This window comes from Zosterops lateralis, assembly GCF_965231275.1.
Source record: "Zosterops lateralis genome assembly, chromosome: 1".
NCBI classification, from domain to species: Eukaryota; Metazoa; Chordata; class Aves; order Passeriformes; family Zosteropidae; genus Zosterops; species Zosterops lateralis.
In genome coordinates this window covers 6113175-6134863 of record NC_139762.1, presented here as the reverse complement: position 1 = coordinate 6134863, position 21689 = coordinate 6113175, and the positions used below count along the sequence as shown (strand labels likewise).

General features: G+C 40.1%; 1 protein-coding gene across 1 annotated transcript in view; it reads left to right on the top strand.

The window, feature by feature from the left end:
* LOC310916111 (sodium channel protein type 5 subunit alpha-like) overlaps positions 1–21689 on the top strand; it is a 78201-nt gene that overhangs the window by 14027 nt on the left and 42485 nt on the right. The window contains exon 2 of the mRNA XM_083873398.1: positions 4262–4580. Coding sequence (XP_083729524.1) covers positions 4314–4580 — 267 coding nt within the window. The 5' untranslated portion in view covers positions 4262–4313. The remainder of the gene's footprint in view (positions 1–4261; positions 4581–21689) is intronic.

The following is a 21689-nucleotide window of genomic DNA, read 5'->3' as shown; positions in this document are numbered from 1 at the left end:
CAGTACTTTGGAAAGCAACACTGAGTTGCTTCATTCAGAGTATATGTTGGTCAGATTTGTAGGAACTCTTGGGTTCAATTATCATAACTTGTTGATTAAGAAAGTCTAGCTAAAAAAACCAGGGTATTTTATACTCCTTTTGTACATCTTTATTGGTCTTAAATGCGAAATGTCATTCTCAACATATTATTGCTCCATTGCATGGATTTTTCCCAAGTACAGAACAGAAATAGGTATTGAACATTTCTGCCTTTTCTGTGCTGTTGTGTTTGAAGGTACTTAAAGGATACATTTTGTTCCTTATGTGTTTGAAAATTCCTTCTAGCCCTTAAAAAGGCCAGCAATTTCTCTAGCTGCAGTTTTGTCACTGATTCTATTCTAACACAAGCACTCCTGTTATGTGTTGTAATGTTATTCTTGACTTCCTTTTTTTTTAAGAAAGTATTTCTCACTCTGGAGTGTGTGCAGGATTTTGGTTGTCATAGGATAGGAGGTAAAAACTTTTTTTGAGCTCTTTCAGTGTCCAAGGAGAGTGACTGCACAGGCTCTGCATGACATGGCCAACACAGGACTGGAAGGATGAAGCTGATATTTGGAGAGAACTGGGGAAATAGAAGGGGGAAAATTCCCCTACATCTCATTAAGGGTGAAATTCTTTCTCTGCAGAAAGCCTCAGCAAAACAGCTCTGCTTCACTTCACCAAAGCTCAAAGCATCCCTTTTATTGAGGGACAGGCTCAGGGGGTTGTAAGCCTCCAGATACTGATACATGACAGTCTGGTACATGTTCCCACATCTTGTCATATGGTGGCAACTACAAACACCCTCTTTTTCCCTCATGCAATACAGTTGTGATCATGCCACCTTCTTCTGTGTTTCTGCTGACAACCCACACATAACTAGGGCTTAGAAAAATGACACCAGGGTCAAACCCAGAATCATCATCCTACAGCTACTGTCCTTCTGCAGCTGAGCAGTGAAGTGCTTTTCTTTGACTTCATCCTTAGCTGGAGACTGCAACAAAACAGCACCATTGGGACACTGTCCTCTGAACACTCTTGCTGGGCTGAAACACTCAGGACTTTGGGAGAAGTTCTCTGCTCTGTGGGAAAACCTTGGCTGGGAGATGAGCCCTGGATCAATGAGCTGAACACCAAGGTTTGTGAGGAGGAAGGATAATTTCCCAAATCGCAGTTGAAGATTTTCTTTGATTTGCTGGAAGTATCAGAATTCAGTCTTTCAAACCTCTTGATGCTGGGGTCCATTAGCAAGACACACAGGTCTTGGCTTTGACTGAACATGAACTCTGGGCTGATGCACATTTATTTATTAATATTTTCCATTTCATGCTGCTGATTGTCCCAGATGCAGGGGAGGGAAATGACTTTCAAATGAGAAGATTTTTCTTAAGCCTAGAGCATAGCTGCACTTGGAATGCAAACTTTAATCAGTTGCTTGATGGAGAAATATGTAATAAAAGTGCAATCTCTGCTGGGTTTCCTTTCATCCCAGTATCAGCTGTAGGGTTGTGTCCCTTGGAAGAAATATGGATTGTGTGCAAAGTAATTTTGGCTCTTTGTTACAATCTTGTTGCAGAGACCATCTACCTTTCTTATGTGCTTATTTATCTTATCACAGCTGTGATAAATATTAATAACAGCGATAAATGTGTCGTGGTGGGGAAGCTGTGCTTCCCTGACTTTTTTGGGGGGAAGGTTGAGTATTCATAGTTTGGAGATTTTCTGAGTCTTTTCTCTTGCATTCAAGTGTCTGCTTCTTCAGTTCAGCAGCAGTCAGGTTCCTGGGCTCTCAGACACTGGAGTGTCCTTAACCCCAAGGAGGCATCACTTCTTCCAGCAGCCCAAATCCTCTTGCCTCTTTGCAGGCAGTCACAACCTGAGCATGAGGAAACTCCCCTGAAGAGCAGCAGTATCTCTCTGTGGCTGATTTAGTGAGCTGTTGAGGGTCCATCATCCCTCCCATCCCACTGTGCCGAAGGGGCAGCCCAAACACCCCTGACAATGTTTGCTGTGCACCTAAAAAAAGACCCTGGGTGATCCTGTAAATGGCTGCAGTAAAGAGCTACTGGAGGAGGCTATTTTTTTTTTTTTCAGGGCAAAACCAGAGAGGCTACTTAGCATAGTTTTACATGCTGCTAATGTGGTTTTATTGCTTCTAGGACCTGACCTACTATCGTTATGTGCTGCTGTGGATGCTTTTACTCATCTGGAGCTGGTCCAGGGGTCTCTAATGGGGCTCTGCACTGCATGACCTAGGTGTGCTCAGCATGACACCATCCCCTGCACTGGGGGGGGCTGGTTTATCACACTGCTGTGGACTGGGAGGATTGGGAAATTGGGCCAGAAGCATGCTCTACCTTGTGCTGGACTTTGGGTCCTGTGGAGTACTGGGTGATGGAGGAAGGGACATCCCTGTTGTCCCCATCATCACACAGGCCATGGGAAAAAGGAGAATAAACCTAACAAAAGAAGAATGTCAGAATAACCCAAGGTCCAGGAAGGATAATTCATTTGATCCCTGCTTCTTCAAACCAACAGTAATTCAGAGCATAATGTACAAGCTTCAGTAAATCATTCCTGTGTGATAGACTGTGATCAATGACAATTTAATGAATTCATTTTAAAATGAAGTCAGAATAGGAGAGACAGTAGTTATTTGAAAGCATCCTTTACTCAGAGAAATTGAGTCAATAAATATGCTGTTTGTCATGCAGAGTCCAGTTAGAGTCTTGTTTGCTAACAACAATGTTGTCATCACAGAGCCTATTAGACGCAAACTATCTGGAAGTATCCATGGTAAATAGACAAATTCCATCTGAAAGCAGAAAACAACGGTTGTGGCTGAACAAAGAACGGGATCCTGCACACGTTGCTGAATGAAAGAGAGGAGCCCACCTAAAAATCTACTATTTTGTTTGTCACCAGAGTGTATTTTGATTGAGTATGAATGGCCTGGTGGTGGCAAAAATACAAGGTCTGTGTTTCTTCTGTGAAATGAGTTTTAATTGTTGTGGAGCGAGGGCTTCTCTCACTGGAAAAACATGCCTCTAAAGTCACTTTAAATTGCAAACTACGGCTTCAGTGAACTTGGATGGATTTGTGCAGGCTACTAGAACAGGGAAAAGCTTCATCCTTTTTCAAACAGTAGTTTTACATTAATTTTCACAGCTATCCGTGTTGTTTAGTGCAGATACAAGAAGGCTTTTTGTTCGGCTGTGCTTTTCACGCTTGGCTTTATTCATGTAAGTTGAGGAGATGTGGCAATTCTTACTTGTTTTCATTCAGGCAGAGACTGGAAGTGTTAGCATTGAAGTACCATCAGGACAAGACAATCAAACTTCACAGGTCTGGGTTAGAATCATAGAATAAAAAATACTCTAAGCTGGAAAGCACAAGGATCCTCGAGTCCAGCTCCTGGATGTTCAAATTGGTCTTGGATGAAAGAAACGTGGTTTTCAGATAAGACAAATTGGCAGCAGTGGCTATTCAGCATCGTGGAAGCTTGGTGTGCTGTCATGAAGGTCCCAGAGCTTTTCCAGGCACATTTGAGCTTCCATCATCCTTCAGCTTTCAGAGTGTGGAGGAAAAGAAAATGCTCAAAAGTCCTGAGAGATGTCTTGCAGATGGTATTTCCTATCCCAGAGGAAAATTAAAATTATGTTACAGAAGCCTAAGACAGAGATTATGAAGAATTTTTATGGGATTTAAAAATCTAAACTTGACCCTTCACTCTTTAAATTTGGAATAGAACAGCAGGGGCATTTTTAGATTTTGCATCATGTGGCCAGACATTGGCTGGTTTAAATCTGCCTTGCAGTCATCTTAGGAACATTGTTCATCCACTCCCAGAGCTGCATTTTCAAAAGTGAGTTAGGAGTTTGAATCTCTGTTGCTTTCAGTGAAACTTAAGCTTGTGTGAATCTAAGTGACTTCTTAGTTTGGATTTATGATCCCAAAGGACTGAAGAACTGAAGAGTATTCCACAGTCTGTCTATAAAGTCTGTTTAGATTTGGTCACGTGTGATTCCTTATTGAATACACAACTTCAGTCATTTTTGTTTTCCTTGATGTTCTGTTAACCACGCAAAAATAGAGGAAGAGTTTCCTGATGAAGAGTTTCCTCAACAAGTTACTTGGCAGTCGAGTTAGTTTCTTTTGTTTCTTTAATTCTGATGGCTTTGTTCTTCTTGCTTTTCTCATGGCGCTAACTTTTGATAACTCTTTTTTTTATTATTATTTCAGCTGTTTCCAGTACTAGGAGTAAAGACCAGTAAAGACAGAGCAGGATGAAAAGATGGCTGACTTCTTGTTACCACCGGGTACTAACAGCTTCCACCGGTTCACGCCCGAGTCCTTGGCTGCCATCGAGAAGCGAATTGCAGAGAAGCTCGCCAGGAATGCCAAGCAGGAATACAGGGAGCAGCTGGGCGAGGAAGAGAAGCCTCAGCCTCAGTTTGACTTGCAGGCCTGCAAGAAGCTGCCTGATATCTATGGGACTGTTTCTCCAGAGCTCATTGGGGAGCCCTTGGAGGACATCGACCCTTTCTACAATGATCGTAAGGTGAGCGCCGACCCTCGGTCCTGCTCCTCTGCCTTTGCTAAAGCGTGGCCCCTGGTTTGAGTGCTCTGTTTGTTATCTTTCTACAGCCAGTAAAAATATTCCTTTCCCAGATTAAGGATCAGAATGTTGAGCAGGGCTCCCGAAAAACGTCTTAGCAGGAGGGCAAAGAAGGATAAAAAGCATAATTGAAACTTGTGTGTTTTCAGATAACCCTGAGTATGAATATACAATATCTGAAATGAGCAGAGCACTAGCTGAGTTAATTGAAGCCAGAGGTTTTTATCTGCCCTATCTTGCCTTCTGCATGAGCTGTGACTTCACAGGTCTGTTGTTTATCACTTAAGGCCCTTAATGTTAAGGGCTTCTGGGTGACTTGAGCCTTGTGCGAGCACTCTGCACAAGAGCAGGAGGCACCTTCACAACCATTCCTGGAGAGCAGTGGTTCTGTTCCTGCTGAGGAAGAGCAAAACTCCATTTAAGATGACCAAAATAGAGCTGATGGGAGGTGTGAGTAGCATGTGCAGTGCTGGCACTTTGCAGAATGGTGAACTTTGTCCCGAAGTGAGCATCACCTGGTGAGGGATCACGTGCAGGCTGGCCCAAAGCCACAGCAGTGCAAACAGCTTCTGTCAAAAGGCTGTTGACAGCAGAGCTGGGCTGGTTGCTTACTACAGTTCGTTCCCCTTTCCAAGCATTTCACAAAAGAGAGGACAAAATAAAGCTTGGAAGCCTTGTGTATTTTTAGGCAGCTTCCAGTTTTTTCAGGTACTGCTGTTTCTGATTTTGGGCTATGCTATTTCCTGTAAACAATGAATTGATATGGCCATAATAGTGCTTCTAGTAAAACAGTGTAGAGGTGGGTGGTAGAGCTACAGAGTAAAAGTTAAATGGATAAAGACAAATAGATTACTTACCTGGAAGGGCCAGAATTAATTTACCTTTTAATTTGCCTGCTATCCCCGGGCATATTTATGGAAGAATAAACTGAAAGTAGTGTTACAGGGTGAAATAATAATAAAGAAGCTAATTTGTGTGACCTAAGCCTTTGGTGTTATGCAACGAGAGGATTTATCTACTTTGGCAGCATATTATAAAACTATTTACTTTGCCCAGCTAGTGTTGGAGCCTTAGGTTGTTTTACTCAAATAATTTCCACTGCGTTGATTTGATTGCCTGTATTTGGCTTTTTTTCTAATCCCAAATTCTTGTTGTCTTAAGCAAATGAATTGGAGGCAGAGGAATTATTCATATGAGGACAGCATGTTGGATTTGGCACTAAAATATGTAAAAATAATCAGGGAATAAACACCATTTCCATACCTCTTCATCTGTTTATGTGAGGGATAAAGTTATCAGAATCACCTGAGAGATTTAAAAGCAATTTACCTTCTCAAAATTCAATGGGATTTAGGCTTTACTGCCTTTACTGCAGCTCCATGAAAATATAAAACACATTCCATATTTTCTTTATCCATGGTTAGTTCTGTATCTCACTGTCCCTCCATCCAGTTCTTCCCCTCCATTTTTAAAGCAGTGCTTGTGCAATTCCAGGACTTTGGTCCAAAAACAGCCAAACCAGGCATTCATAGGGATCACTTGTCTCTTGTTTCTGACATCCAGTTGCAAACACTCCAAGCCCTCCAGATTCCCCTTCCCATGGAGATTTTCATCACAAAAAGCAGCTGTCTGCAGACATATTTCAGTCTCTCAGTCTATAAACTCTTGGCTTTTATCTCCCTAGGACTGAAGACCATTGTAGGGGCACTTATCCAGTGTGTTAAAAAACTTGCAGATGTGATGATCCTGACCGTTTTCTGCTTGAGTGTCTTTGCCCTCATAGGCCTCCAGCTCTTCATGGGAAACTTGAGGCACAAATGTGTCAGGGATTACACCATGTATAACTTCACCAATGGCTCCTTGTACTTGGATGGCAGGACGTGGAACAACTCAGAGGACTTTCTTAGTGATCCAGGTAAGCTCCTCTTTGCCCTGTAATTGGTTTCTGTTCATCTGAGGTCTGGGGATTTCTGTTTGCTTGTTCTGTTTTGATTTTTTGTTGTTGTTGTTGTTTTTGTTTTTGGGGTGGGTTTTTTTTGTGTTTTTTGGTTTGTTTTGGGTTTTGTGGGGATTTTTTAATCATTTTGATTTTGTCTCTTTTGTTTTTAAATTATATTGATGAGGGTCTGTATGTGAATCAGCAAAATGTGACTGCTGGCTCATCATGATGTGGTTTTGAAAGACCTAGGTGACTTTGTGTGAATCTCTATGGTTCCTTTACAGTTCATGCTGAAAATGCTTTAGGTGCTTTCCTATGAAGTCCTAGCTGCCTCACTGATGGTTTTCACAGTTTTAGGGTGTCTTATATATTTTTAAATTCTCTATTTTCTGGAATTGAACAATCACAAGAAAGTTTCAACTCTGTCTATTTGGGTCTGGTTTGCATGTTGTTTCTCTGAAGACATTTTGTAGCACTTGTGTTTTCTAGAAAAACTTTTGAGTTAATGGCCTTAAAAAAAATCAACAGGTAAAAGAAAAGCAATTCAGTCTTTATTAATCTGAAAACTCCCAAGAGAATTGTTTTAAGGAAATCTTTTGCTGTTTGAGCCTAATTCGTTATTTGGGTCGGGCCATCCTCTACAAACTCCTGACCAGTGACCTTTTGTATTTTATTTCATTTGAGGAGAAAAATGAACCATTTAATCAACCCATCAACCCTTTAACCCATGAGTTTTAGTTGAGAGGCAGTGTCATAGTGTCATGGGATAACTGTTCTGGCTCTATGGACCCTACAGTCCTATACCTGCAGCCACTTGCACTATAAAAACCCCAAATCTGACTCGTGGGAGTTGTCTGGCTTAACCCAGGGCTCTGTTGACCCAGGCATTCAGCCAGGGTCAGTCCCTCCTTTCCCCACTGGTGACTTCTGGCCTCTCTGCCCAATTCCTCTCCCTGTGGTCTGAGAACCCTGGAAGCAGTGGTGTTAAGAGGGTTTCCTTCAAGGAATGAAAAGCTCACCATGGGTGTCTTTAAGGCATGATGTGGGTGATGCAGCATTAAGGAAGGACAGGTCACAAAGCCCTGGCTGAGTGAGGGTTGTCTTTGGATCTGGCCCTGACCATCAGATTGTGTGTCCTCTCAATGTCCCTTATCAGAGCCCCTTATCAGCTGAAAGGGGAAAGAGCTCTTGGACTTTTGCTGGATGATGTGGAACCTTCTGAAGTGTTATCCCATCCATGTTACCCCTGCTTCCAGTGAGGAACTAGTAAAGATCAAGAGAGATAAAGATCAATGAGATAAGGATGAACAAGATAAAGATTTGTGCACCTGTGGTGGATTAAGGCACTTCAGGGCTCCTCTACCCACAGAGATAACTGAGAGCTGTGTGAGGTGCTGCTTTCCCTCTCTCACAGAGGCATTGAGGGATAAAACAGTGCTGGCTGGAAGCATAAAGCCCTGCAATAAAGGTGAAAGGAAGAAATGGAGCCATGAAGATAGTGTGGCTCTCTGGAAATGGCAATAGGGTAAATGTGATACAGGATAGTCTGTTAAAATACAGATAATGTCAGGGCCAGCTGCAACACTGCTTTAAATGTGAGGAATTGTACAGCTGCTCCAGCATACCATGAGCAGGTTTATTTATGTAGTCCTGATATGGGGAGGAGGGCAGACACTCCCAGAAATCCATAGAGGAAATCCAGCAATGGTTAAAAGGGTCACAAAAATATATTTAGGGGAAATTTACCTATTACAAAGATAACCAACTTCTTGAGATAATGGATTAAAGCGAATAAAATTTTGACCATGTGGCATTACAAGTAATAATAATAATATCAATTACTGTTTTCATAATATCTGAAAAGAAAGACATGGTGTATTATGGCAAACAGTTGTCACTTACTTTGGATAGACAGAAATTATTTAAATAGTGAAAGTGTTGAGGCAATGCAGCAGCCTCTGAAGACCTAGAAGAAGAGTAGATTTATAAGAAGATGGTAGTGAACTCTGAATAAGAGCAATGAAGCCTTCCTCAAAATGCTGAAGAAGGAGGCTTAGCTATTAGCCAAGAGAAAACAGTATTAAGTAGGCTTTTCATTGAATGTTTACTGGTGCATTAAAGTGATTCAGAAATGGAAGGAGTGGCTCGTTTTTTGACTAGATGGGACAGTGCTTTGTATTTCATTTTGCATAAGTATTATGGTGAAATGAAGTGACCGTTTAAAGGAGAGGCACTGACCACAATTTAATAACAGTCCAAATTTCAAGTACTGCAGGGAATTAAGCAATACATACAGTTAGATTAAAGTGTAGGCAGACCAAATTAGATAAAAACAGAAATATATTAAGAAACAGAATCGTGTCAGTGTTTGCTCTGAAGAAGAACTAGAGAAGAAAATTGGCCAACATGTTGAGATAGTAGAGTTCACTCGAAAGGAACACAGACAATTACAAGAACTCTTTGGAGATTTCAAAAACAATGTTCAAAACCAGAGTCATTTAGTTTGGAGCAAGGACACTAATCTAAAAAAAACACAGAAAACAGAAACCTGAAGTACTGTCAGAGATCCATAATACTTTAGAGGAAAAGGGGATGTAAAGAAAAACCACTGAAATCTAAAAATAGAAAAGTTCTTAATTCTGTTCATCAGGACACCAAAATAGGGAATTAAAATGGGGTGATGTGACAGTCCTGCTCTTCTTGAAGAGCAAAAATTTGCTTTGGATTCTTTAAGAATGTTTTTAGTACTTTAAAGGGTAGCACAGAACCTCTGAAATGGCATTAGCCTCCTCCTCTGCCTTAAAACTGTTTTTTGCATGAATGAAGAAACAGAAAACAGTAAAACCCCTTAAAAGGGTTATAGAAGGTGCTGTAGAGGAAATAGTTGAGAGATTTAGTCATTTAAAAGTGTGAAGAAAGATAAGAACTCAGTTTTGAGTCTTTCAAAGCCGTTTTTAGTTTGAGATAACTGTGTGCTGGGGGCAATTTCCACAGGGGATGTTTTGGTTGTGTCTCTGGGACAGCCATTTGGGATGGCCTGGGATGGCTCCAGGTCTGCTTTTTTATTCAAAACTTACTTCATATCTGGACAAAGTCCAGTAATCTCTCCTTATCTGTATTCTTCCTCCAGGCAGGATTTTTTTTTCTCATCTGTCTTCTCAATCCTCTCATTTTGGTTTTATATAAAGGGAAAAAGTCAGTTTGTAAATATTGTGTCATCACTGGCTTGACCACAGTTATGTGGTAGCTCTTGATTTTTGGTTGATCCCTGAGGAAATCACCACCACAACCCCAGATTTCTGGAACTCCTTCCCTTAACTCCATACTCAAGACCCATGGGTACTTTCCTGTTCTACCAGTGTCTTCAAGAAAAGCCTTTTTTTTTCTATAAATCTTATCAATCCTGCATTGCAAGGTTGGTGATGTTGTTGAGAATTGTTGGGTTTTCCTCTCCATCTGCCATGACATGATCATACACTAAATCCCATCAGGAATTCCTGCCTCTCCACCCAACATTTTTCCTGCTCTTGCCATAATTTCAGTGGCTTCTGCAGCTGGAGGAAGTGCCAGGTAACCTTGGAAGAAAGAGGCAAAATTATAAGTGTGGAGATCCTGTGAGAAAATTCAAACTGGCTGCTATTCAGCTTCACTCGACACTGGAATACAAACTCCTGGAACAAAAGTGTCAGCAAATATTCCTGATCAGACTGTCAGGATGGGAAATTTCTCAGCAAAGTGATTAAAAGCTTAATTTTGTGAAAGAAACTTCTGCTAAGTTACTGTGAGTTCCTCTGCTGTCTCAGCTTAATTACTAGGCACAGCAGTCATGACAAGATGAGACAAACTTTTAGTCTTTCCTCAGCTCACAGTGGGGATGCAGATCTAAAATCTGCCTTTTGCTGGGCACCTCTCTTCAGGATGAACAAGAGAATTTTTATATTCTTTCCACCCATATAAATGGCTCAAAATTTAAGCAGCAACCTCTAAGAAGAAGGCTTGTCAGAAAAATTATCCCATTCTGGCTTTGTCTCCAATGAGTAATGCTTACCACTGCAAACCTAGAGAGGGGGAAAAATGAAGATTAAGGGAAAAATAGCTCATCAGGTCTCCCAGTTTCCTCTGTACAACTTCTCTTTGAATGAATGGATTGTGGGATGAGGGACAGCTGAGCATCAGATAAAATCAGGCTAAAATATTCTTCTCATCAAGTGCCAGTGGTAAAATGACAATCATTCATCTGGGAAAATGGTGACTACTGATAGGTAATTATTTTCCTACCTGGAGTTCTAGATTTGGTAAGAGATTGTGATCAATAAGCCCAAGGAGGATTATTTTTAGACATTAATAATAACAAACCTGGAAGACTGGAGTTTTAGAGGCAGCAGTGATTGGATATAAAAATGAAATAAGAGGGGAAAAAAGGTTGAAAATAACAATGGCTTACATCCACAGCATTATGAAAATTGTGAGATCAATATATCAATATCGAAGTCATTGAGCTGTTGGTTATCATTAAGAGAGTTAATAGTTCAGAAATACGAGCTGACTAAAAAACTCTAAGCTTAATTTTAACACTTGTGAAGATTTCTAGGAAAACAGCTCCAAATAAGTCTTGAAAGCCTGTCTTGGGGTGTGGTGTTTAAATTAAAGACTTATTTGATGAAGTGAAGCTTCATGAATGTGCGAGTTAGAACATTAAAAGCTCTAGGATGTCAGATGTGTCACTGGCTTAGAGATGTACCAATGGACTGAGTGTAGCTGATTCATGTAGCTGATGATTTTAGAATCTTTAATGTCATTTATGCATTCCATTATGAAAATGGATTATTGACTAGTCAGTAAGTAGAAATGTGAGTCCTTTTGTTGAGCAGGGTTTAATGTAAGGGATGAAAACATAAGAAAAAAATGCTTTAGAGAAGGACCTTAAAACTATAATTAAATTATAAAGTCACTTATGGAATGATAGTCTTAAACCTCAGCATTTTCTCTTTCTTTAGACTAAATATCTTGTTTAAGACACTCTGAAAGAGTCTTGATTTCAAAGGGGTTTATATATGTTTTCTCTCAAAATCAGAATCTGTTAAGATAAAAAAGAGCAACCCTGTAATTTCCATTAGATATTCCTGTCCAAGAAATTGACATTAAAAAAACAACAACTACAAACAAGTAAAATAACTGAATGTTCAAGCTTTATGAGCCATTTAGTGGGAGGAATTAGCTACTATTTTTATAGCTTAAAAGAGGTATTTCAGGGTTGTTACTTTTTCTTCTAGAGTACTTTTTCTTCTGGCATTCACTTCATGGCAGTGACTTTTCTCTTCTTCTGGAGCCAAATTGTGTGTTTATCAGTGATCTAGGGAAAAATAGAAAACACCTTTCAAAAGAAAAAAATCCAGATCAAGATTAATATAATATTTTTTTTGTCACCTCCAGTTAGACCTGGAAGACTTAGGGCTGCTTCTATATTTAGAGAGATGTATGGAGCATGTGAAGTTTTGGGGATACTCATCCAAATTATGGCCGCCTTGGGCACTTGAGAAGGGATTGTGTGAAACAGATACTGAGATGTGAATATATAGAAATATATTTCTATATATTCACAGATCTGTGAATATATAGGAATGCGTGTCTGCATGTAGATGAGGCTGTGGGCATCTTCCCTAAGCTCTGTGCCTGATTGTTATCTCTGCCTGATGAAATCATCTTTGTTTCCAGAACCACTGAAATGGAGCTCTATGAACCTCTGAAATGGAGCTCTATGAACCAATGCTCTGAATCCATATGGGAACTGTAGAGAAAAGAATTTTGTCCAAGTCAGAGAATAAATGTAGCCAGTTTGGGGAGACCTGAAGTGTTTGAGGCGTTGTCTGAGGTGGTAATAGAAGACAGAGAGTGTTTGATGAATAATTATAGAAGTGGGAGAAAAGAGAGAAGCAATAAATCAAGCTGGGACTGGCATGGGTGTTTTATTATGTATGATTGTATATGAAGCAGTGATTAAAACAAGGAACCTCTCTGGGCTTTCAGATGTTGCTTGTCAGCATGGAATCTATTGACATTACTTTAACTGTAAATATTGTGGCTTTGTTCATGTGCTGTGGGTCTTTTGACAAATAGCTTCATCAATGCTCAAAACTGAATGCTCTGATGTGTTGCTAACATGGGTATTGTACCTGTGCACTTTAATTTTTTAAGCTAAATAGAAAAAGAAAGCCCCATCAGAAAATACAAGGATCAGAAAAACATAGGAATTGATAATGCTGAATCCAATACAGTCTCTTCCTGACCATCCAGTGAGGTTTTTTTCAGCCTTGTGGTGAAAGATGAAGTTCTTATATTGTAAATATTTGAAATATTTTGTGAAACAGGAGGATTTCTGCCTCAGTTACACATTTTGTTCTCATCACTGCTCATAGAAAGGAGAGATCTACTTGAGGAAAGATCTGCCATGGGAAATTCAAACTAAGCATTTTCAGTATTCCTGCACCTTCAAATTGTTCATAAGCTACAGAATTACAACACCATCTGACTTGAACAGTGATGTGCCTTTAAAAGGAATTTCTATGTTCCCATTAAGTCCTGACCATGGACTGCTCCGTGCTCCAGGTTCAGCAATAAAGTGCATTGCAAAGGCAAGAGGGATCTGCTTTTACCTCTGAGCACTCAGCCCAGGTGCACTGTGAGCAGAGAATAACTTGCATTGCTGCTTGCTTTTATTGCACTGGTTTTAAGGAAAAACTAAAGATATACTTTCTCCTGTATATTAATTGTCTTCAGTGCTGGATTCCCCCAAGTGTGGTGGAGATAAAATATGGGAATTCCCAGGCTCAGTCTGGCCTTGGCATACCCAGAGCAGCATCTCTCTGTGGCACCAAACAGCCCCATTTGCTCCAGAAGACGATTAGTGGAGCTCAAAGTATAGATATTTTTCTAATTTTCTAATAACTGTTGTGACTCAGGATATCCTTATCTATACAGGCAACAAATCTTTCTTTGAATGTTTTGTCCACAGGGGCAGCCTGCAGCAGCAACTTCAGCAGTTCAAATGGGAAATATAGTGAAAAATATTTCCTTTATCTTTAGTTTTGAGAATTCTTCTTTTCTTTTTCCCCTTCCATTTTCTTAAGGCAAAAAACACTGTTATCACATTCCTGTCACTAGCAGCACACAAAGCTCCCTGTTCTCCTTTTCCAGAATACATGCTATTTTTTAACTGTGATAGTCACCTTTTTTCTAGGATAAAAGATTTTTTTTCATTTTTTCCATTGCTGCTCTTCTTAAATTTCCCCAGTCATTCTCATTCCCTTCTCAATACTTTCCAGTCTGGCAGGTACCCTATTGAAAGCATTGCAAGTGATCTTTCCTCTGGACCATTGAGTCATTTAGGTTGGAAAAGACTTGTAAGACCATCAAGTCCAACCATTACCCCAGCACTGCCAAGTCCACCCATAAACCCTGTCCCCAAGTGTCACATCCACACGTCTTTTAAACACCTGTGGGGAGGGTGACTCCACCACCTCCCTGGGCAGCCTATTCCAATGCCTGATAACCCTTCCAATGAGGAAATATTTTCTAATATCCAATCCAAACCTCCTCATATGCAATTTGAGGTCATCTCTTCCAGTCCTGTCATCACTTGTTCCCTGGGAGAGGAGACTGACCCTGACCTGGCTGCACCCTCCTGTCAGGGAGTTGTAGAGAGTGAGGAGCCTTTCCTGCCCTCCAGGAGATCAACATTCCCACCCAGCTTGCTGTCATCTGCAAATTGACTGAGGCTGCACTTGATCCCCTTGTCCAGATCATTGGAAAAGTTATTAAACAGAACTGATAAAAACAAGCCACTGTCCATCAGCTCTTTCCTATGTTACCCCAGCATGGCCCTCCTGTATATCAATATTACACTTTGCTCTGATCGTAGCTTCATGTTACATAAAAGTCTTGACTAAGGAACCCTACCAAAAAAAAAAAAAAAATAAAAAAAAAAGAAAATCCATCTTTCTTATCTGAACTGATACAGGGATTTTAAGGACTGACAAGGTTATGAATAGGTGAGATTTTCTCCTTCTCTGCTTTGCTTCACTTTCTGACAACTTAATGTTCCACTTTGTATTTTTCCTCTCCTTTTTTTAAGTGGAGTAGGTGTTTCTAGTGTTCCTCATTCAGTCCATGTCTCAGACTTTATTCACTTGGTGAATACTGTGTATAGGAGATGTTGTTACCTCTCTGCTCACCCTCTGTTCCCCTTGTACTTATCAATGTAACAAAGAAGTGCAGATGCAGCCCTCCATTAGACTACAGAGGTCCTGCATACTGACTTTTCATCTAAACCTGTGTTTTCTGTCTCTCAGCCATTTTTTGATCCAATTTATTTGTTTTCTTTATCACAGTAAGTGCAGAAGTTGGGGTTTTTTTTTCCTATTTGTCCATCTTCTGTCTGTAATCACAAATGCATTTGACCTTTGAAACAGCTTTTGATTTTTAATTCTTTTGTGTGAAACATATGAAAAAAATTCCACAAACCACAAAAAACCTCTACAAAACTTCCAGAGAGCACACTTCAGCACTTTGCTGCCTATTCATGTTGAGCATATGTCTAAACAAGTGGTACTAAATAGGCTTTTAGTTACATGCAATGTACCTTACAGCCCACAGAGTGTGGGTCTGAGTGACTGGTGAGGCACAGAGGCATTGAAGGAGGTTATCTGGAAAAAAAAACACAAAAAAGATGTTTAAAAGCCAGCATGTGTGTTTATTGCTAGTCATTATCTCCTGTCTTGTCTTCCTGGGGGTGCTCCTGGGCTTGGCAAGGTCCCCAAGCCAATTTGACAGCATCTAAATTCTCTGCTCTCCTCTAGTGCACATCTCCAAAAGCTCCTGATGTGTTTTTCCTCCTCTCCTGATGTGCTTTCTGTTCCCTCGGGCCATGTGAGCAGCACAAACAGGTCCTGTGGATGTCTGAGGCTTTCAGAGCCTCTTCCTAGTGCACGGGAGCCATCTAGCTCAAGAGGACTTGACTGATATTTTTAGTGGCTTTTTCACAAAGGCGGAAAAAGTTGTCCTGTCAAAATTGGAGACATTTTCTGTGCTGTGGCAACTGCTGAGCTTGGCAGGAAAATGGTTTGACTCACTTGTCTGGGGAAGCACTAACAGGAGCCTACCAGAGAGACTCAAACTGAAGGAGACCACTTTCCTCTCACCACCTGGTTGTATGATTTTCTACAGCCTCCTCCCAGCCCCTCCATATCTCCTGCAGGACAACTCATGCCCAGAATTCCAGGCTGTGTTTACCACAAAGTCATGCAGTTGCCAATGCTGTACATAAAGTTTGTCCCCTTGATCTCTGCTCCCTCCCCCCACCCAACCACCTTGGCCATAACTCCTCGTGTTCCTTTTTGAACTGGAGTTCAGAAAATGTCCTTCCTGGTGGTTACAGGGTTTGGAGGCAGCAGAGAGCTGGGCTAGAAGGGATTTCCCAGGGAAAGAGGGAGGATGGGAGGCAAGGAGAGGAGAGCACCCAAGAGCCACTGAAACTCAGCAGAAGGGTCAGCAGCAGCAAATGCCAGGGGACAGCAAAGGAGAGCCAGATCTCCTGCCATGGACTGAACAACACGAGAGTAACTGATTATTACAATTATTTGCAACCTTTTAAGCCAGATAAAACCAACTGGCAGCGCCATATTTCTTTTTCCCCAAGCCTTCTCCGCTAATAGCACCCTCTATACAGCCTGTTCCGTGGCTTTTGTGAGGCATGTTTTTCATCTCCAAATTCAATTTCATTTATTAGAGGCTCCACCGTGTGTGACACAGTGTGCACACAGCAAATGCAGCAGGGATTCCTTTTAATTATCCTGTATTACCAGGAGGCAAAGCGGTGGGCGAAAGGGCAAGGAGGGGGTGTTGTCTGTTTCCTTTCTGTGCCACGTATCACACCAGTGAGGAGATGGAGCTCTCTGGAGTGCGTTTTAAATTTGGAATGGGGGCGTGGGGTGGCTGTCAGTGCTCTGTGCCAGCCCCAGCACAGTGAGAAAGTCTCCGAGCAGTGAGTGCCCGTGTGGCTGCAATAAATAGTCTGAGATAACAAACACCTCTGTGAAAGTTTTTGTTAGAAAGTCAGCCAGAGGACTCTTCTCTGGGCAGTGACTAATGATATTTGAATGTTGCTCTTTATGCGAGTGTGATAATGTATGGGGTTGTTGTGGTGGTCTTATTTTTAATTGGAACTAATTTGTTGTAAGGTGAGTCAAAATAACATTTCAGTAGGGCCTTTGAAGGAGGAGCAGAAACCGGAGGCAGAAGCTGTGTTTTCTAAGCTGACTTCAACCTTTCTTAGTTTTCTGAATGAGAAAATTTTCCTTCACACAGAAATGAGGAAGGTTTCTACCCTGCAGTCTGTGTACCCTACTGGCTTTTTGCTCAGTTGTGTGATAGAGGTGTGGAAAACAAAAGCCGGAGCATATTTTTTAATTGGAATATATTTTTTTTTTTTTCTTGAGGAAGTTTGCCTTTATTTTTTTCCCGTGTTAATTTGACAAGTGGAGAAGTTGTAAATGTTTACTCTGTTACAATCACCTGGTGTGGGAGGGAGCAGTGCAGAAACCTGGAAGATAATGAGAAATCAGAAAAAAGTGTAGAATGAAACAGACAAAAGTATGAGGAACTGACTTTGGGAGGAAGATATTGCAAGAATAGACATGGAAAAATTGTGGTTTTCCCCACTTGCATATAGTGACTTTAAAATTATGGGCAGTGTTATTTGCTTTGTGAAGTGTAGGAGGCTGAACATGGACTTGAAGGAGTCCTTGTTATTCAGACGGTTTTTATTTCTTTTAATGTGACCAGGTAGTTACCTTACTCTGGAAATTCCTGTAGAAAAATTCCTGAAAAATAACATGCACCCTACGACTGTAACATCAACACTTTAGTAAAGCTGGTAGAAAAAAAAGTGACATTACCTTTGGAAAGAATGACACATTGCATGAAGTTTATGTACACAACACACACAGGTCATGGTTTTGGCTGTAAAAATAAAAAAAATAAAAAAAAAAAAAAAAAAACAAAAAAAAAAAAAAAAACCAAAAGTAAACACCTAAAATAGAAGGTTTCAGTTTTATTTTCCATATTTCTTCTCCTGTTTTTTTTCCCCACTCACAAGCTGAAATTTTTGGGTGAAAAACAAAACAAAAAAACCAAAAATTAATTTCAGTCTTCCAAGGCAGTGAAAAAATCATTGTGTTTTCAGGTGGAGTTGCTCAGTTTGAGCAGTTTTCAGAGAGAAAATCCTGCTCTGCATGAAAAAGGAGTTGGTGTGGTTCCCAATGCAACACCTGGCACACTGAGCTGTTGGGACTGTGCAGTTTGGATCTTCCTTTACAATTATTTTTTTGTTATAAAAGAGGACCTCACTTTCTACACAGTGCCTGACACTTGGGGTTTTTTCAACTCTTCCTGTCTGATAAATAATACAGTCTCTAAATAACCGCCCTCAGCCAAACAGATGCTTTAGTCAATCATCTTATTATGTATTAAATAGCTCATCCACTGTACTCTGTGTTTAGGTCCTTAAAATCTGAAGGCTGCGGTTTATTCTGGACCTTAATTCCAGGGCCTGGTATCTTCAAGTACCTAAAGCTGCCTCTGGTTTACCTCAGATAATCAAACTTTTGTGTTTTGCTTCTTCACAAAAATAAAGATATATGGGATTAAAAAAAAAATGTTTTTCAACATGTGAGTATCCAGTGTCTGGAAGAGTGAGGGAATTTCTGGATACACCTAATGCTCCTTGATGAAGCAATATTAGGCATATTAATATTACAACTTTATTTCCTTCACTGCTCTAATTCTCTTAGTATTATTCTGATAGGCCACTGAGGAGAGAGAGGAGAGCAATCCATATTTTTCCATTTGAGTAGATGATAAGCAAATTTTCCCGATGGAAATGTGCATCGGACCATTTAGCAAGCTGGAGATTACTGTATGTAACAGAATGATTTTAATACATACTTACAGAGAAAGCAATTTCCTGTTACTCTGTAATAACAATTATCCATTCAAAAGTGTCTGAATTTTACATCATCATGTTTGGTTTTTTTTTAAATATAATTTAATTCTCTGATACAAAGAAATGAGATTCCTTTATCCTGGGTCTTTTAATTTGACAAAAATGCCAATTAGCTACTTTATGCCATTTAAGACTTCACTATTACGTGGGTCACAAAATGGCTCCAGCTATTCTTTTAAAGCAAATTAGCCATGTAATATGTGATAAAAGCCATTCTAATCTCTGTGCAGTAAACAGCCTCCATAAATCACTGGGAGCTCTCTGCAGCATTGTTCCCTCAGTTTCATCCTGGGCCACAAATCCCACATATGTTGATACTCATCCCATAAACAACAATTTATGAGGATTTTCCCTCTTGGCCAGGAGGTCTCAGTTTCTTTTGTGTTATAAAAAATCCCAAAACACTTAAAAGTTTCAACATGCACAGGTGGAAATAACTCCTGGGTTGACAGGCAGCATTTGAGAGGTGAGTTTTCATGCCATAATTTCATTAACCAAATAAAATCAACAATACATCTCAAAAAAAAAAAAAAAAAAAAGGGGGAAATTTATTTTATAAACCTCATCCTAGTGAGGGAAAAAAAAGGCATAAGTGAGCATAAGATTCTTTATCTTATCTGTGTTAAACTGTGTCAGCTAAGCAATTCTAAATTTAACATAATTTTATACTGAAATATTACTTGCACCGAAGTTGCAAATTAATTTGTTCCAATCTGTGCTGACTGGCATTAGAAATTACAATGCTTTCAGTTGAAAAGCTGTAATTTATTATTTTGGTTAGAGGGTTGCTGTTCAGAATGTGTAAGATTCCCTTGGACTAAGGACAGCATCATCAGGAATCACACAGAAATAAATTTGGTGCTATTTCTAAAAGGACCAAGAAATGAAATGCTTTTGTATTTGTTTTAAATAACCATTCCCTACCTCAAAGTTGTTGTCAAGTTGTGGAGGGTAAAACTGAAGGGCAAGTTGACTCTTACTCAAATCTGCCCAGCTTTATTTTAGATTAAACTGCTTTGTACTTAATGAATATTCTTCTTTTCTAATAGCAAACATACATCACATGAATGTTTCACTTGTCTTTAATTATTAATTTTTCTTAAGTTCAAATATCCATTACTATTAAGTATTTGCCTTCTTCCATTAAGCCATTTCTGTGTCATTTGTGAATGCAGAGATCTCTCAGCTCTTTAAATGCCTCTCCATGTTTTCCCTCTAAACACCTTAATTTTTTATGATTTCCATATTTTATTCTTTAAAAATGGGGAATGCTTTTTGGTTTTCTTCTTCATTTAGCAAGTTTTAGATTTTGTGAGGCAATATTTACATTTCTACATTTTAAAATTTCCTTTAGCTTGAGGTTTATTTCCCTCCAGCTGCTTTTTAGACTTAGAATTTGCTGGGGGTGGAGATTCTTTACTTTTCCTTCTGGTGGGGCAGAAGGGACTCAAACAGCTTTGCTCTGAGTCCAGTGGGAAAAAATAAGGATTTAGTTTTGGACAGGGAAGGAAAAGTCAATGCTAAAGGCTCCTCAGCCTTCCCTGTCCAGCAAGGACTGTCTGTTTTCTCCCCACACATTTAAAAGGAGATGGGACACATCTGAATTCCAGTTTATTCCCAAGGGAGATTTCATCAGCACAGCCAGGGCAGCCCAGAATGCTGCTCCTCTCACCTTCAACTAAATTTTTTTCAGCTGCTGCAATTCAACAATTCTTCATTTTTCATGCATTTGCTGCCTTTTGCAGGGAGCTGTGACCCAAAGCTACTTTGCCTCACAGAGAACACAAAACACCTGCTTTTTCAAGCAGCCACTGGGATAAACCAGGCTGGCTGCCAGAAAGGATTTAGTGACCTCCTTACCAGGAGCAGCCAGTGGGCTTGGATGCCTCAGTGCACACCAGGATGTTCCTGGAAAGGAACCTGTAAAGGAAAATTCCCTTTGGAACACCCTGGGATGTTTTTAATCACTGAGAGCTAATCTTGTCTCTGAGTCAATCTGGGCAATCTCAAGGTTAGCACAAGGACCTGGGGAAGCCAGAGATAACCATGGGATGCCTTCCTGCTTTCCTCATCCATGGGTGACAATAATTATTATTTCTTGTCTCTGGAAAATGCAGCTTCTATTTCCCCCTAAAGTACAGGAGAATAACTCATAGGGAGGAGGCCAAAGACCAGCTGCTACTTCAAGTCTGCCATTCATCTCTAACTCTGGATGAAATGTAAGGAAGTTTGGGTGAAATCTCTAAATTTAGGTTAAATATAAATTTAAATTAGCACTGGAGATGGAGAGCTGTCTATGTAACTGGTGCTAGAGACCATTTATGGTGTCATTCTTAAGAGTGTTTAGGAGCTTAAGTCAGATTGATTGCAATGCTATTCTCACTGAAAATCCTATTTGGCATCTGTATATTTCTTTGGGGGGCATAAATATATTTTAAATTCTACCCTTATTATTTGTCTGTTCTTTTCCTATGAATGCAAAGTGCAGATATTTGTACAAAGGAGGTGAACTTTATCCACCTTCATTGATATCTAAGCTTCAAACAGCTCACACTTCATAAAATTAATGTCAGATGGTTTAAAGTCTGTATCGGGCCTATGACAGCTTGGAGGGAACAAGGGACGATATGAATTAAATTTGTTCTGTACCTGATATTACTTTGAAGTGGGATAGTGGTGACAAATCAGAAGTCAGAAGGAGTAACAAGTCTTTGATCTCTTTAACCTGTCATGAAATTTCCTAATTTCATTTGTGGATAGTCTTCCTCACCATCACACACGTGCATCTTCCAATGAAATCAGACTTTCTGTGCAGTGTCCTGCCCAAAGCCTCCAAGACAGAGTTTAACTTTCTGTGGCAACACTCATTAAATTTAGAGCCTAATGAAGCAAAGCTCTGCACAAAACCCAGCAATTTTCCACCAACACGTCAAAGCCACAGATCTGGTGCTCCACCGTGAGTTCTTTCCCCCATTCCTCACAGCCCTGCATGCTTTGAAAAAAAGTAACTTTAAAGATAGGAGGAGATTGGAAACAAACTGACATTCAACAGAAA